The 16,789-nt window shown below is 43.4% G+C and overlaps 1 protein-coding gene across 2 annotated transcripts in view; it reads left to right on the forward strand.

The window, feature by feature from the left end:
* The window catches only part of GRIN1 (glutamate ionotropic receptor NMDA type subunit 1), a 328,561-nt gene that overhangs the window by 153,477 nt on the left and 158,295 nt on the right, over positions 1-16,789 (forward strand). For both annotated transcript variants that reach the window (XM_029612208.1, XM_029612209.1), the window contains 2 exons: positions 3,101-3,184; positions 3,895-4,030. In XM_029612208.1, coding sequence (XP_029468068.1) covers positions 3,101-3,184; positions 3,895-4,030 — 220 coding nt within the window. The remainder of the gene's footprint in view (positions 1-3,100; positions 3,185-3,894; positions 4,031-16,789) is intronic.

Raw genomic sequence — 16,789 nt, forward strand, 5'->3', positions numbered from 1 at the left:
GGTTAGAAGACTACCCCTCGCATGTACCAGCAATTGTCCGCCACAAGGCGGGCGCTGATTTAAGTATACCTTGGTGCATCGCACTGGGCAAGTGTCTTCCCATCCCATTCTTGGAGGATGATATTGGACCCGATACCCAATTGGTCAGTCTTTGACCTGTGGATGGATAGGGTGAGTTTTCTATATACGAGCACCATATCTTTCTTCTGCAAACATGCGGCAGATGGCTATTCGCAGAATGCACAGTCATCTCGCTAACACGCAGGGCCACATAAAATGACAGAGAGAATGCACATTTAAATAGATTAGACTCGAAGGTATCAGAGCAGACGACTTCCAAGGACCCAAAGATACATCTCAGAAGGTCTCCTAGAATCCTTTGTCTTACCAACCTCCCTTTGCCAACCCAATATAGCCCTCTTTATCAGGAATAGTGAAGCACAGCTGGGGAATCCTAATATTCTGGAAAAGAAAGACAAGCCGGCTAGGCGGTTGGCCACTGCCATTCTGGATTTTCCCTGGCTCTTGCAGTGTAAGATGTATCTCAATAGGGAGGTCACAGAGATTGGCCACTTGTCGATTTCTTTTGTTTCAGTTCCCAGGAAGCTCTGGAAGTCTAGCAAGGCTTGTCTTTAACTCAGTCGTGTATCTTCCAATAAGGATCCCGACATTAAGTCCCAAAACTTGGGGTGGGGGGTCCAAGTTGCCAGACCTCCTTGGTATGGGGTTGGTAGTCGATCTGCCATCGGGGCGTGGCATGGGAACTCTGTCAACTGGAATCGGAAGAGAGTGAGTCTGCAATGTAATTATGTACACCAGGGATATGCGCAGCACAGCAAGTTATATTAAAACGCAAGCAAGTAAGCACTAACTGTCTTATAAGTGCATTAGACTCAAAAGTGAGAGCGGAAAGCGCATTAATAACCTGCACACAGCCATATTGTCCGATCTAAAAACAATATGGGACCTAACAAGTGACTCTCACCAGATCTTGAGGGTGACTATGATTGGAAACAGCTCAAGGAAAGTTAGGTCCTTGATGATCTTGTGTTGCAACCAATGGGAAGACCAGCATTCAGTGCACCAAGCCCCTTGGAAATAGATGCCAAAGCCAACGCCTCTTGAAGCATCTGTAAATAGCTCCAGCTCACTATTCTGCCTAGGTGGATCTTGCCAAAATGTGACCATTAAAATCATTCAGACAATTAAATCCTGCTTGATGGCGCTAGAGACCCGCCACGGTTCTGGGCTTTCATTATGGTGTCGATATACCTAACGAGAAAGGGGGACTGCTCAGGCTCGCGCTCTGCAATGACGCTCATAAAAATGTGGAACGCCTTAATCCAATTGTGAATGTTCTTGGCAATTTTGGGTCGTTTATCTTTTACTTCTCCCGGTCACCCTTTTCCTGACTCATCGTCCAAATCTGTAATCAGCAAGGAAAATATATCAATAAACTTATGTTTCCATATCTTATTCTTAATCAGCAAGGGGATGCTGTGCGCCAAAGAAGTTACCCCACTCAATACTTCCTCCGCAACCGGGGGCGCCATAGTTTGAGAGTCCGTAACTGGGGTGGGAATGCTTGTACTGGGGTATACTGGCAACGGGGCGAGCGTGTCAACACTTGGGTCAGCTAGCATGCCCGCACCAGGGGCTGCAACTTCACCAAGGGCTGCAACGTCAATCACAGGGTTAGCGTACCAGACAGTTGCAGCCGAACCTCTGCACCTAGACACCCGCTTTCTTTTGTACAACTTGAACGCTGTGTGTATAGCCCTAGCCAAAGCCAGCTCGTCGTCACTGTAGTTCGATGACGAACCAGTGTCCGAGTCAGTCCGTAAAAAAGTGGGCTTACCTTTTCTTAACTCCTGACGGCTCAGCCCACTCCTCGCTGCAGCCTGAGTTACTGCTTCTGTAATGAGGGCCCTAGAAGCTCCTCGGTGAGATGTCACCATCTGTGTCGATGCCTGCTGGGGTCTTGTGTTTCTCCGACAAGAGGCCGATCGCCCCCGCCACGAGTCTGAAGCTGTCGCAGTATCTTGCCCCGTCGATCTTCCACACCGCGAGATTGTCACTGAGGAGTGCAATGGCTCTGGTACCCGCTTGGGGGGGGGGGGGGGGGGGTCCAGTGTTTTTTCTGCGCGATGTAGGGGGCTCTATTCTCGACATGCGTTGTCGGATCCACTCTGTCCCATGCGCCGCTGCTTATTCCCAAATCTCAGACAACAGCTGTTCAATGTTGGACTGTTCTGCTGCTGTCGAGGTGTCCTCCTCCTGTCGGCTTCTAGGCTTGGTTGCCCTCTGCCATCTCTGGTGTGCTTCTGCCGTTCGCCTTGTATTAGTATTTTGTAATTAAAAATAATATAAATATAATTTATAGAGGGAAATGCAATAAATTGTGCCAGAAACGAGAAGACTAAAAGTTAAGTACAAACTGTTTACTTGCATTTTTCATTCGTTGTTTGGGACATTGATTTTAGAAAAGTTTCACTCAGCAAAACTAGAAATTGACTCTTCATGGGCATATGATGATGGTCAGGACAGTAAGTCAAAGGTTATGAAACCGCATTTGACTTGTCCGTTTGATGCCCTTTACTAAACACACAATTTTTAATTACAAAATTGATGGCTTAAGTATTTTAAAGAACACTGGTGTGTTTGTAAGGCATAAAAAAGATCGAGCTACAAACAATCCATAGAATGTTCTAAGTCGATATTTTATATGTGACATTTTTTTTCTCTTGCTGCATAAAAACTGTTCAGAATAGCTTGGTGGCTAATTGACTCTCTCCCACAGAGATCTTTGATTTTATTTCGCTGCAGAATATTTTACACACCTCTGAATTATGCATTGTTGAAAACACAGTGTTCTGCCATTTCTTAATTAGTGCTTAGCTTGGAATGTATTACCAAGCAAACTAGCCTAAAACAAAAAAAAAGCTGCTTTGCATTTTCTGCTGTACATTCAAATTATTTGATTTATTTCCCTTCAGTTGGATCCCCCCTCCTTCCCTTGTTTTGATCATATACATTTACTCCACTATTGCTTACCCTTCTCCTGCATCATCTCTGTTGCATTGCTCTATGAATGCTGCAGGTTTTGCAGAATGACCGGAAGATTATTTGGCCTGGTGGGGAAACTGAGAAACCTCAGGGATATCAAATGTCTACAAGACTAAAGGTAAGGAATGTTGTTATAAATCAATCTGGAGAGGAAGTGAACAATCAGATTGAAATAGACAAGGTTCATCTACTATCAGTATTAGAGGAGTTACTTCATTATTGCAGTGGTAGAGTCACTGGTTTCTGATAGTGTGGTTCACATCCCCAGGTATTATCTTCAGAAATGCAGTAGGTTGACTAATTGCTGATGATGGTTGCATAGGCATGCCTATAAATGGTACAACATAAAATAACATCTCTTAGTAATCCACAGGGAGATTTTTTTCAAGACCTTTTTTTCAACTGAGTTTTTTTTCCTTTCTAGATAGTTAAAGAAACTTTCAGGACCCAGTTCTTATGATGATTATTGCACCTCTCACATGCAGGAAAGGTAGCAAGCTTAAGCAGTGCCCCCAAGCTCTGCCTCAAGAATTTCAAAGGAAATACCTCTAATAATGTTAGCTGTTTTAGGAGATATCAGTACCATCTAAAATCAGTACTTTTGTCCTCAGGCTTTCAAATATTACTGCAGTTTCAGTCTTAGCATGCCAACCAATGGATCCATAGACTGCTCTACATCTCTTACTCAAATGTGCAGAGCTTGATCTACTGACGCCAGAAAATTATTTTATAACGAATATGTATTTCCAGAAAAGTCTCTACTGCAGCTATAAATAAAGTCCACATAGAAGCAGTCATGTAAAACAGGTCATTTCATTTTCTCCACAGATAGTTACAATTCATCAGGAGCCATTTGTGTACGTGAAGTCGACTCTACCAGATGGGAATTGTAAGGATGAATTCACTGTCAATGGCGATAAAGTCAAGAAAGTATTCTGTAATGGGCCCAATGAAACTGTACCAGGTAATCAATAATCAAACTATTCCAATAATTAAACTATATTTTGTAATTAATAACCAAATCTCTCCAGATAATAAATAATCAAAGCCTTACCTATTCACCCCTTAACTGCCTGTACCTGCACCATCCATCCATCCATTACCCCCTACTTGCCTTACTCATCTCACTAGGTTCAGTATTGCCCATTTCCTGCTTGCCTCATCCATCCCACTGGCTTCTTTATACATTTATTTTTTCATGCTATTATGCTTAGCCACACCACTAACTTGGGTGCACTCCTATTCATTACCTACATTCGTGATCATAAGTTTACATACCCCTGGCAGAATTTGTAAGATGTGTAGCATTTTAAGAAAACATGAGTGAAAACAAACACGTCTGTTATTTTTAATGTGTTTCAAATTAAACTATTATGCATCACAGAATAGCACAATCATTAAACAAACCACGGCAATAAAGGAAATACTAAAATGGTTCTGTTCAAAAGTTTTCCTACCCTTAGGGGTAGATTTTAATATCTACACGCGCGTGTCCATGTGTGCGCGATTTTATAACATGTGCACTTAAACTTATAAGTTGCTCTTTTTAGTTCTCAGATAAGTGAATTTAATGCCATTTGTATTGCTAGATAATTTTCCTTATTCATTTTTGTATTAGATAATAGAAAAGATTGTTTGACTTTACTGACCTGACATTCAGCTATAACAACCGTTTGTCAATATCTTTCCTCCTCTGGGTATCATACGAGATAATGCTGCCTCTAAATACTAACTTTGTAGTATACCAAAACAAAATGGGGTCATTAATAGTAGTATAATCTTTCCATTTCATTCTTAAATAATCCTGAAATTGCAGATCTGTAGTTAGGTAATATGGGAAACATCAGCTGTTAGCTATCTGATCACCAACTCTATAAATTGAACCCATATCGGAGCATGATCAGAGATCAAACTTTCATCAATACCTGTGTCAATAAGCCCCCAAAACATATTTCTACTAAAATATATTCTAATCTGGGGAAAGTAGAATGAGCTCTTGGTAAATGCCTGAAATCTTTTTTTAACGGATGGAGCACCCGCCAATGGCCATACATCCACCAAATGTAATTCTTCTTCCAAAAAAGGTATTCCTTTGTTTGAGAGAGCTCTTATCATCTCATTATGATTCAATCTATCCAGGGTTGAATCTCTGACAATATTCAAATCTCTCTCAGTACTAACCCATCATCCATAAAAGGAAATAGTTTTTAGAAGCTTCAAAAAAAATGCATGATCATAATTACTAGGGGCATATATATTATAGAACACCAATGGTTTATGGTCAAGCACTGAGACCAATATCAAGTATCTACCATTGGGATCCTTAATTTCCTGCTTGATGGTTATTGGCAATTTTTTATGAGTTAATATCCTGCAGATCTCGTGGAGGTGGAGGCATAATTAACATTACCAACCGAATCTTTGTTCAGTTTGATGTGTTCTAAATCACTTAAATGAGTTTCTTATAAAAAAGGGATATCAGCTGCTTATTTTTTTTCAGTGAAGTGAGAATTTTAGTTCTTTTAATCATGGAATTTACCCCGCACACATTCCATGAAATTATCTTTACACATTTCTGTAACATTTATCTAACTCTAAACTCCATAGAAATTGCATCAAAGACATATATTAGCAAGGTTAGGACCCTCCCATCATAGGTCCCCACCCGAAAAAAAAAAAGCATCCCTTTCAGCACATATTGCAAACCAAAACAATAAAGGCAAATACTGGTTGATTCTTTTATAGAGCAAACAATATATCTCTACCTCCCCTCCAAGTACCCTCCACCTTATCCCCAATACCCAAATCCCATATTTTATTAAATGAGATCAATTTCAGTGCATATGGACCTCCCTCTCCCTGTACCACCCCAATCAAATCAACAGATACTTCCCAGTCCCTTTCAAAGTCGGGGCCGAGTCGCGGCATGCGGGGAGGGCCCCCCCTTTAACATGGCGCTTGCCGAGGGGAGGGCCCCCCCCCGCCTGTCTTCCTTCCCCCCCCCCCCGGGGCGCTTACCTGCAGGGACCGGGAGGCCGCGCGGCGACGGCACGGGATGGGTGGGGGGGCGAGCGCGGCGCAGCAAGGCCGCCGCATCATCTGGCCTGGGCACGGGGGAGGGGCGTGATGACGCGCGCGGCACGGCGAGGCCGCCGCGTCATCACGTTGCTGACGTCAGCCTCGCGGATATCGCGAGGCTGAGGCCCCCTTTAAGCGGCGGCGAGCGCTGAGCCCGGTCTTTTACCGGGACAGTGCTCGCGATCTTCCCCACCCACCCACCCAGACTAGCAGGAGGAAGGGGACCTGGGGGGAGGGTCGGGAAGCATAGGGAGCAGTAGGGGCGAGGTTGATGTTAATAAAATGTTGTATGTGTTTGACATTAGTCGCAGCAGGGGCGGGGGTACCCGAGCCGGAAGGTGGAGGGGGACTTCGAGGACAAGGTCGGGGTGGACCGGAAGTCCTCGGGAAAGAAAAGGGGCGTGTGTTGGGCGTGGGCAGCCCGGAGGAATGGCCCCCCGGCTATGGCACGGCGGGGGGCCGAAAGATGGTGGCGGACTGGCTTAACACGGCGGACGCCTGTTTGGAAGCCCGGATTACAGGATCAGTGAACACTGACGGCTCGGGTGCCGGAAATTATAATATGTTAATTTGTGTTAATGGAATTAATAAATGCTGCGGCCTTGTTTTCACCAAAACGGAGTTTGTGTAATATATTGGGTGTCCGGTAAAACGGACGGGGGAGGCGGGGGGTCTGACACGGAAGTGCAAGCTGCCCATGTTAATAATTCCAAGCCACCTATCAATGATGCAAAATGCAAATAAAATGGACATTCCAGCAGTTGTACCAAACAACACAGGAAATTGTAAATAATTGAGAACAGAGAAAACTAGCAAACCACAAAAATAACATTAAACGGAGAGCAAGGCAGCGAATACTAAGCAACTAGTCCAGCATCAAACACTAGGCTCCACTGTCAAAAGACCTCATCTCCATATTCATCGTCGTCAAGTAACTGAAGAAATTGAGAGACCCAAATCGCTACTCTCTTGACTAACAGAGGTGCAATTGAAAGTTATTTATTTATTTATTTATTTAGCAGTTTTTTATACCGACCTTCATAGTAGATAACCATATCGGATCGGTTTACATTTTAACAAAGGGTAAAACTGAGGTAACAATTCTGGTAAATAATAGATAACAAAGGAAAAGGAATAAGTCAAAGTTACAATCAACAAGGTATGGAAAACTTGGAGTTATTGCTCAGTGCTTGTTTTAGCTTCCAGCGCTGCAACAAACCTTTGGGCCTCATTGATGTTTGTGAACCATATCACGCCATCAGAAGTCGCAACTCATAGTTTTGCCAGATAAATCAATGCAGAACGAACGTCCAATGTATAGAGTTTAGCATATAGAGGCACGAATGCACGGTGTTGTGCTGAAAGCTCAGCTGAATAGTCCTAGAAAACTAAGATATTATTATTATTATTATTATGGCAGAGTTGTTTCCCTGAGTGAAGTGCTTAAATTTCATTTCTATGAGCAAAGTTAAGCACCTTAGCAATTACAACACATGGTCGACTTGTCTTCTTTTGCCTGGGGACTAATCTATGTGCTCTCTCAAATCGCAGTTTACTGTTCATTTCTCACAGCCCCAACTCTTTGGTAATCCAGGAATCTCAGCAGATCTTGATCTTCCAATGATTCAGATAAGCTGATGAATTGCAAATTATTATGGCGAGATCTGTTTTCCAGATCTTCAAGCCACTCCATTTGAAGCACTAATTGTAATATTATAGATCTGTTTGTACAAAAAGCAGGCCATCTTGAGTATATGAGTTTTTCTGTTCCACCTCTGCAAATCGCCTTTCAAACCTTGTCATCATCGCAGAGACCTCCTCCAGTTTATCAAATATTTCTGAAGCTTGAGTCCCAAAGCTTCGACTACTGCCACTTTCATATCAGCAATCGTGGCATTCTGGAGAGGTTCTTTCTCCAAGTTGGCAGTCCCCTCTGCCATCTTAGATTCAGATTATTTAGGTTTTTCCTTCTTTCTGTCGTTTTTTGCAACTCGTATAGACATAACTGCTAGCACAGCAGAAGGATTGCAACGGAATGTTGAATCCCGCTTCCAGAATCAAAATCTATTGCGTATTTTGAGGTCAATGGGGGTAGATAGGCAGAGGGCAACCCGAGAAAGGGAATCACATCCTCTCCCTCTCACTGCACCACAGGATCTCTATTCACCTATTCCCATAAGTAAATCAGCCAATTTTAAAACATACGCACATGGAGGAACTTAACCAATTTACCAATTAGTCCACCAGTTCACCCAGTCCTTTTCCAAATCATTGAGACCCTCCTGGTTCTTCAGTTTGAACTCCCCCCAGTCTGCTAGACCTCCCACTTTGTCAGCACTACAATAGCTGGGGTAGATTTTATAATTTTGTGCGAGCGCGTACGTTTGTTCGCGCACCAGGCACGAACAAGAGTACGTGGGATTTCAATAGATACGTGCGTAGCCGCGCGTATCCATTAAAATCCGGGATCGGCGCGTGCAAGGCTGCCGATTTTGGGCAGCCTGCGTGCGCCGAGCTGCGCAGCCTGCCTCTGTTCCCTTCCCCTACCTAACCCACCCCCCTGGCCCTATCTAACCCCCCCCCTACCTTTATCGCCGGATTTACGCCTGCCAAAGGGCTGCTGGCGTGCCTTCACGTGACCCGGGGGCTGTTCCGGAGGGCGCGGCCACGCCCCCGGAATGCCCCCGGGCCGAAACCACGCCCGCGGAGCCGCCCCCGAAACGCCACGTCACCCGCGCCACGCCCCTGAAACGCCGCATCATCACCGTCATGCCCCCAACACGCCCCCCGGCACGCCTCTCCATGCAAGCCCCGGGACTTACGCGCGTCCCGGGGCTTGCACGCGCCACCGAGCCTATGCAAAATAGGCTCGGCGCGCGCAGGGGGGGTTTGGGGTAGGTTTTTGGGGGGTACGCGCGTATCCCTTTGAAAATCTACCCCAATATGTTTAATATAAGTTATACCAGATAATTAGTAGGTGTAAAAATTCACAAGTTGGAAAATTATACACAGGTATTTTTTAAAATAGCAACTTACATGTGTAACCGTTAGCCCACCCTGGAATGCCCCTAAATTGACCCTTTTTTTACATGCATATATGTGCATGCAAAAGTGAACATATGCGCATATTTTTGACTTTTATAAAATACAGAATACATGAGCAGAGGTTACTTACATGCATATATGCTATATTTTATACAGGTAACATTTTGAAAATTTGCCTTTAAATGAACCAAAAAATGAAGAGAAAAAAATCCACCCAAACAAAATTATTTAACCTGCACGTCCATTATGCACACTTTATCAGTTTTACTGTAATTTCTGAAACCGAAATATAATTAATAGGCTAACCTAATGACACTGCAGGCCTTGGAGTAGCCAGCTTGAAGCCAGCAATCTACAACTCCTCAGAAACAATTTGGGTTGGTGCCATTAGGTTGTTGGTGGCCTGGTACCATCTAACAAGGCCACAGGGACCTAGGAGGTTGGACATTTGGGCAATAGCTCCATTACATTTGGTAGCTGCTTAGAGTATTACAAAACTTGATGGTAAGACATGGGGGGAAGAGTTAGGTGCTAGGTTAAGCATGGGAACTTGTAGGATCATCAACCAGGATGGTAGACAAACAATGAAGAAGACAATAAATGCTGAAGGATAAGGAGAGATATCTTGCAAGCAGTCAAGCTTCTGCAGCTGACAGATGGGGTATACTATGGGGCAGATTTTAAAACCTGCGCATGGGCGCAGACTTGTTCGCGAAACCCGGTGTGAGCAAATCTACGCCCGATTTTATAACATGCGCGTGCTGCTATGCGCATGTTATAAAATCCAGGGTCAGCGCGCGCAAGGGGGTGCACAATTGTGCAACTTGCGCGCGCTGAGCTGCGCAGGCTGCCTCCGTTCCCTCTGAGGCCGCTCCGAAATCGGAGCGGCGTCGGAGGGAATTTTTCAACCGCTCCCCCCCCACCTTCTCCTATCTAACCCACCCCCCAGCCCTAACTAAATCCCCCTGCCTACCTTTGTTTGAAAAAAACTTACACCTGCCAGCAGGCTGCCACCACACAAACTTCCAGCATGGCCACAGTGCCGGAGGACTCGGGAACGCCCCTGGCCCCGCCCCTGGCCCCGCCCCTGCCCCCGGACTGCCCATTTCTGAAAACCCTGGGACATACGCGCATCCCGGGGCTTAGGCTCGGCATGCACAGGGGCAGCTTGGGGCATCTTTTCAGGGGTTATGCGCTTATCTTACGCGCATAACCCTTTGAAAATCTACCCCTATGCCCTTAGCTCTGTGGACAGAATAAGTGGGAAGACTGGATGGGTCTTTAACTGAGGTCATCTATTATGTTACTATGTTACCATGATTCCAATAACTTTAATATTTAGAATATAACGTAAACACCAGCATTAATAGTAACTGTATTACTAAAAATGTCGATTTGCCTGTATCGTGGTTCTATGTCTCCTCCTTTCTTTGTCTTGTTCATTTTTTATATATTTCAACTTTATAATTAAAAGTGTGCACCTTTTATTGTGGACTCATTCCTTATTTTGAAAAAATTCCCTTCTTCTCTTCAGCTTTACATATGTAAGGTTGACTAGACCTCAATATATTACTTAGAATCAGTGACAGATTTAGGGTATTGCCACCCCTAGGTACTGTTGGTGCTGTTGTCCCACACCTGCTCCCTTTAGGTCAGACAGTGGAGCACAAGGTCTTAAGGCACAGCCCCACGGTTTACTGTAGCAGCTCAGGCGTAGGTTCAGAGGCAAAAGTGAAAAAATTCGGAACCACACTGACAAACATTTTCATCTTTTATTTTACATTATAAAAATAAAGTTGTATTCCAACCTTGCTTATGTCTGTATAATTTATTTTCTTTCTTTCTTTCATCTGCCAAATTGGACTCTGTCCTTGAAAGCTCATGCCTCAGTAAATTGGTTCGTCTATATGGTGCCAACCTCCTCGTGTCTTTTGCTACACCAGACTAACACGGCTATCTCTCTGAATATTATTGCCTTTCTATTGCTGAGGCATAGGGATTTCAACACACACACACACTTTTTCTCTCTCTTCCTCCTCTTTGCCCTGTTCCCATCTCTCTCACATAAAAATCTGAATGAGGTGGGCTACAGGGGCCATGGCCCCACCACTTTTGGGCAGGGTAAGCTACAGGATTCTTTCCTGAAAAAAAGAAAACAAACTTGGCACCGGAACCTGAAAATAGAAAGGCTGGCTGGATAATTTCTCCCAATCTCTTCCTGTGTTCTTTCAAGCTCGGTGCGTGCTCCAGGCAGTCCTCCCTCCTCCTGTGCAGCTTGCTCACAGCAGGAAGTTATAAGACCTTTAACTTCCACCTTGAGCAAGCTGTTAAGAAACAGAAGCATTGCTACCTGCAGCTGGATTTTCATGCTGCTGCCCTTGTTACAGCTGCCTGCCTCTACAAGATCTAGGGATGTGTCACAGCTGATGCCATCACCACAGCCCCCTTTACTTCAGAGGCTGCAGCCCCTGCATTATACTGGAGATGTAGAGGTCATAAGAACATAAGAAAATGCCATACTGGGTCAGACCAAGGGTCCATCAAGCTCAGCATCCTGTTTCCAACAGTGGCCAATCCAGGCCACAAGAACCTGGCAAGTACCCAAAAACTAAGTCAGCCAAATGCTGGGTAGAGAGTGGGGAAGACAGCCGAGAAGCAAAGAGTGGGGGTTTTGTTAATACCAAGCTACGGTCAGGTAGACCAAGAAAGATTTCAGAATCAACTTGCTAGGAAAATTTGTTGGGATGCAAAGTAAAAACCCACAAGCAACTTCTACTGAAATATAGACTTCTCTGAAACAAAATAGTGTGGGTTTTTCAGCATGCCCAATAAGGAGATACTTGAACAAAAATGGGCTGCATGGTAGAGTTGCCAGAAAAAACCATTGCTGCACCAATGCCCACTTACAATACATCAAACAGCATCTAGAGAAGCCTCAAAACTGCCGTGTGCATGTTATAAAATCCAGGGTTGGCGCGCGCAGGGGAGTGCACAATTGTGCAACCTGCACGCGCCAAGCTGAGCAGCCTGCCTCCGTTCCCTCCGAGGCCGCTCCAAAATCGGAGCGGCCTCGGAGGGAACATTTTTCCAGCCCCCCACCTTCTCCTCCCTTCCCCTACCTAACCCACTCCCCAGCCCTAACTAAATCCCCCCCACCTTTGTTCATAAAGTTACGCCTGCCCAAGGCAGGCGTAACTTGCGCTCGCCGGTCGGCTGCGGCGCGCCATTCCCCGACCTGGGGGCTGGTTTGGAGGCCTCGGCCATGCCCCTGGAACGCCGCCGGGCCGGCACCACCCCTGACACCCCCCCAAGCAAAGCCCCGGGACTTACGCGCGTCCCGGGGCTTTGTATGCGCCGGCGCACAAGTCCCCTGCGCGCGTAAATCCGGCTGGATTTACACGTGTAAGGCTTTTAAAATCTGCTCCTATGTTTGGATAGGAGTTCACAAGGCCTATGAAGAGAAGCACACCATCCCTACCATGAAGCATGGAGGTGGATCTCTACTGGTTTTTTTTTTTGGGGGGGGGGGGAGATGAGCTACAGCGGCACAGGGAATTTAGTGAAAATTGATGGCAGGATGAATGCAGCATCTTATCAGAAAATACTGGAGGAGAATTTGCATTCATCAGCCAGGAAGCTGCACATGGGGCGCACTTGGACTTTCCAACATGACAATGATATGAAACATAAGGCCAAGTCGATCGTTCAGTGGCTGCAGCAGAAGAAAGTGAAGGTTCTGGAGTGGCCATCGCAGTCTCCTGACCTTAACATCATTGAGCCACTTTGGGGGGAACTCAGGCATGCAGTTCATTATTGACAACCAAAGAGTCTACAGGATTGGGAGGCTATTTGCCAGGAGGAATGGGCAGCTTTAACACATGAGAAAATAAGGGGCCTCGTTTACAACTATCCAAAAGATTGCAAGCCATTATTGATGCAAAAGTGGGCAATGTACGATATTAAGAACTAAGGCCCGGATTTTAAAATGACTACGTGTGCCGGGCCTATTTTAGAAAGGCCCAGCCACACGCGTATGTCCCAGGTCTTTGAAAAATGGGTGGGGAGGGGGCGGGGTCAGAGGCTCCCGGCGTACATTTGCTGCTGTGCCGGGGGATCGCGTGCCAAGAGATAAGATAAAGGTAGGGTGGTCTAGGTGAGGACTAGGGAGCAGGAGGCTTAGGAAAAAGGGAGGTTAGGTTAGGGAGTTGGGAAATTCCCTCCCAGCCCGCTCCGAAATCAGAGCAGACTGGGAGGGAACAGGGGAAGGCTGCGGGTGTCAGCGCACATAAGTTGCACAATTGTGCACCCCCTGTATTCTAACTGCTATGGGTCATGTTTAATCATTGGTTCAAATCTATCAAAAGTCTTTTTTATTGATGAATCTATTTTTTGTTTTTTTGTAATTTTTCTAAAATTGATGTGGAACGGTACTTCCCTTGTTTACTGGTGGCGCTACCACGCTTCGGAGATCTAATTGCTTGAAAAAACAAAAAATAGATTCATCAATAAAAAAAACTTTTGATAGATTTGGACCAATGATTAAACATGACCCATAGTGGTTAGAATACAGGCTAACTTGCTTGCAATACCGTGGGTGTTATGATGGTCCTATATATAAACTAAATGAAATTTGGCACACAGAAGGTTAAAAGAATTTTTGCTTACAACGTGTTTGTTTGAGACTTCAATTATCCCAATATTGACTGGATAAATGTATCATCGGTACATGCTAGAGATATAAAGTTCCTGGATGGAATAAATGACATTTTTATAGAGCAAATGATTCAGGAACCGACAAGAGAGGGAGCAATTTTGGATCTAATTTTCAATGGAGCACAGGATTTTATGAGAGAGGTAACGGTGGTGGGGCTGGTTGGCAATAGTGGTCATAATATGATCATATTTGAATTAATGACTGGAAGGGGGATAGTAAGCAAATCCACGGCTCTTGTGCTAAATTTTCAAAAGGGAAACTTTGATAAAATGAGAAAAATTGTTAGAAAAAAACTGAAAGGAGCAGCTACAAAGGTAAAAAGTGTGCAAGAGGCATGGACAGTATTTAAAAATACCATCCTAGAAGCACAGTCCAGAGTATTCCACACATTAAAAAAGGTGGAAAGAAGGCAAAACAATTATCGGCATGGTTAAAAAGTGAGGTGAAAGAAGCTTTTTTAGCCAAAAGATAGTCATTCAAAATTTATTTTATTTAATAATTTTTATATACCGATTTTTCATGCGAGCATATCAAATCGGTTTAAGGTAGTTATCAAATATTCATTTAAAAATATTTACATTTCCAAAAGAAAAAGGAAGTAAATACATAGTTTCATAATATAAATAAAATAAAATAGTAAACTAAATAATCCAAAATTTAAACAGTTAGAGAAGCAGTATAGAAAGAGTAGAGATATTAAAATAAAAAATATATATTACCTTGGTATAAAATCAATATTCTTAAATCATTGAGTTAACAGCTTTTGGAAGGCTTGTTTGAATAGCCATGTTTTAATGCCCTTTTTAAATAATTTAATGTCAGCTTCCAATCGTAATTCCTGTGGTATAGAGTTCCATAGTTGGGGTCCAGCAATAGAAATAGGCCTTTCTCTTACATTATTTCGATGCGCAAGCTTAGGGGAAGGAATTGGCAACATCCCTGTACCTGTTGATCTAGAAATTCTTGAAGGGATATGGAAATGAAGTGAAGAAGTTAACCATTCAATTTTTTCATTGTAGAGCGTTTTATGAATTAGGGACAGGATTTTATGCTGAGCCCTATATTTAATAGGCAACCAGTGAAGGTCTTTTAATATTGGGGTAATATGATCAGATCTTTTAGTTCCTGTCAAAAGTCTGGCTGCTGAGTTCTGCAGAAGTTGTAGTGGTCTTGTAACATTTGCTGGTAGGCCTAAAAATAATGAATTGCAGTAGTCTAATCTAGACAAAACAAGAGCCTGTAAAACTGTTCTAAAATCTTTTAGGAATAGAAGAGGTTTTAATCTTTTAAAAATGTTTAATTTAAAATAACCATCATTAATGATTTTTTTAATGCACGTTTTCATTGTGAATTCGCAATCTAGGAAGATTCCTAGATCTCTTACTTCCAGGGAGATGGGGTATTTTTTAGCTGCTTCTTGAATTCCAAGTTCTTTTGCCTTGCATAATTTAGATGAGATGTATAGAATTTCAGTTTTATTTGTATTTAGGGAAAGATTCATTTGGGTTAATACTTTTTCTATGGCAGATTGATATATATCCCAGAGCTTAAGAGTTAGGTCGATAGATTTTTCGATCGGAATTAAAATCTGAACGTCGTCAGCATAGACAAAGTGAGTTAGACCGAAGCCGGATATAATTCTGCACAATGGAAGCATATACATATTAAAAAGGGTTGCAGATAGAGAGGATCCCTGTGGTACTCCATACTGGAGATCAATTGGTTGAGATTCATTATCAAGAAATTTTACTTTGAAGGATCTATTTTTTAAGTAAGAGTCAAACCATTTCAGTGCGGAGTCTTTGATGCCTATTTTGTTTAGTCTATCCAGGAGGATTTTATGATTAACTGTGTCAAATGCTGCTGAAATATCTAGCATGATCAGGAAGTAAGTTTGGCTGTTATCGGCTCCTCTGAGGATAATATAAGAACATAAGAACATAAGAAAATGCCATACTGGGTCAGACCAAGGGTCCATCAAGCCCAGCATCCTGTTTCCAACAGTGGCCAATCCAGGCCATAAGAACCTGGCAAGTACCCAAAAACTAAGTCTATTCCATGTAACCATTACTAATGGCAGTGGCTATTCTCTAAGTGAACTTAATAGCAGGTAATCTTATAATGAAGTTAATAGGGTCTAAGTGCTAAAATATATTCTAAATCCATTTTGCACCGGATATAGGATACTATGCCTTTCAAGATAATCTGTAAGTTGATTGTTAATTACTTTCTCAAGAATTTTTGAAATACAAGGAAGAAGGATCCAACAGAAGAAAATAGGATAATGCATAAGCGTTGGCAAGTTAAATGTAAGACACTGATAAGACAGGCCAAGAGAGAATTTGAAAAGTAATTGGCCGTAGAGGCAAAAACTCACAGTAAAAACGTTTTTAAATATATCTGAAGCATAAAGCCTGTGAGGGAGTCAGTTGGACTGTTAGATGATCGAGGGGTTAAAGGGGCACTTAGAGAAGATAAGGCCATCGCGGAAAGATTAAATGATTTCTTTGCTTAAGTGTTTACTGAAGAGGAGGTTGGGGAGGTACCCGTACTGGAGAAGGTTTTCATGGGTAATGATTCAGATGGACTGAACCATATCACGGTGAACCTAGAAGATGTGGTAGGCCTGATTGAAAAACTGAAGAGTAGTAAATCACCCGGACCGGATGGTATACACCCCAGAGTTCTGAAGGAACTAAAAAATGAAATTTCAGACCTATTAGTCAAAATTTGTAACCTATCATTAAAATCATCCATTGTACCTGAAGACTGGAGGATAGCTAATGTAACCCCAATATTTAAAAAGGGCTCCAGGGGCGATCCGGGAAACTACAGACCGGTTAGCCTGACTTCAGTGCCAGGAAAAATAGTGGAAAGTGTTCTAAA

This window comes from Rhinatrema bivittatum, chromosome 8, assembly GCF_901001135.1.
Source record: "Rhinatrema bivittatum chromosome 8, aRhiBiv1.1, whole genome shotgun sequence".
In the NCBI taxonomy this organism is placed as follows: domain Eukaryota; kingdom Metazoa; phylum Chordata; class Amphibia; order Gymnophiona; family Rhinatrematidae; genus Rhinatrema; species Rhinatrema bivittatum.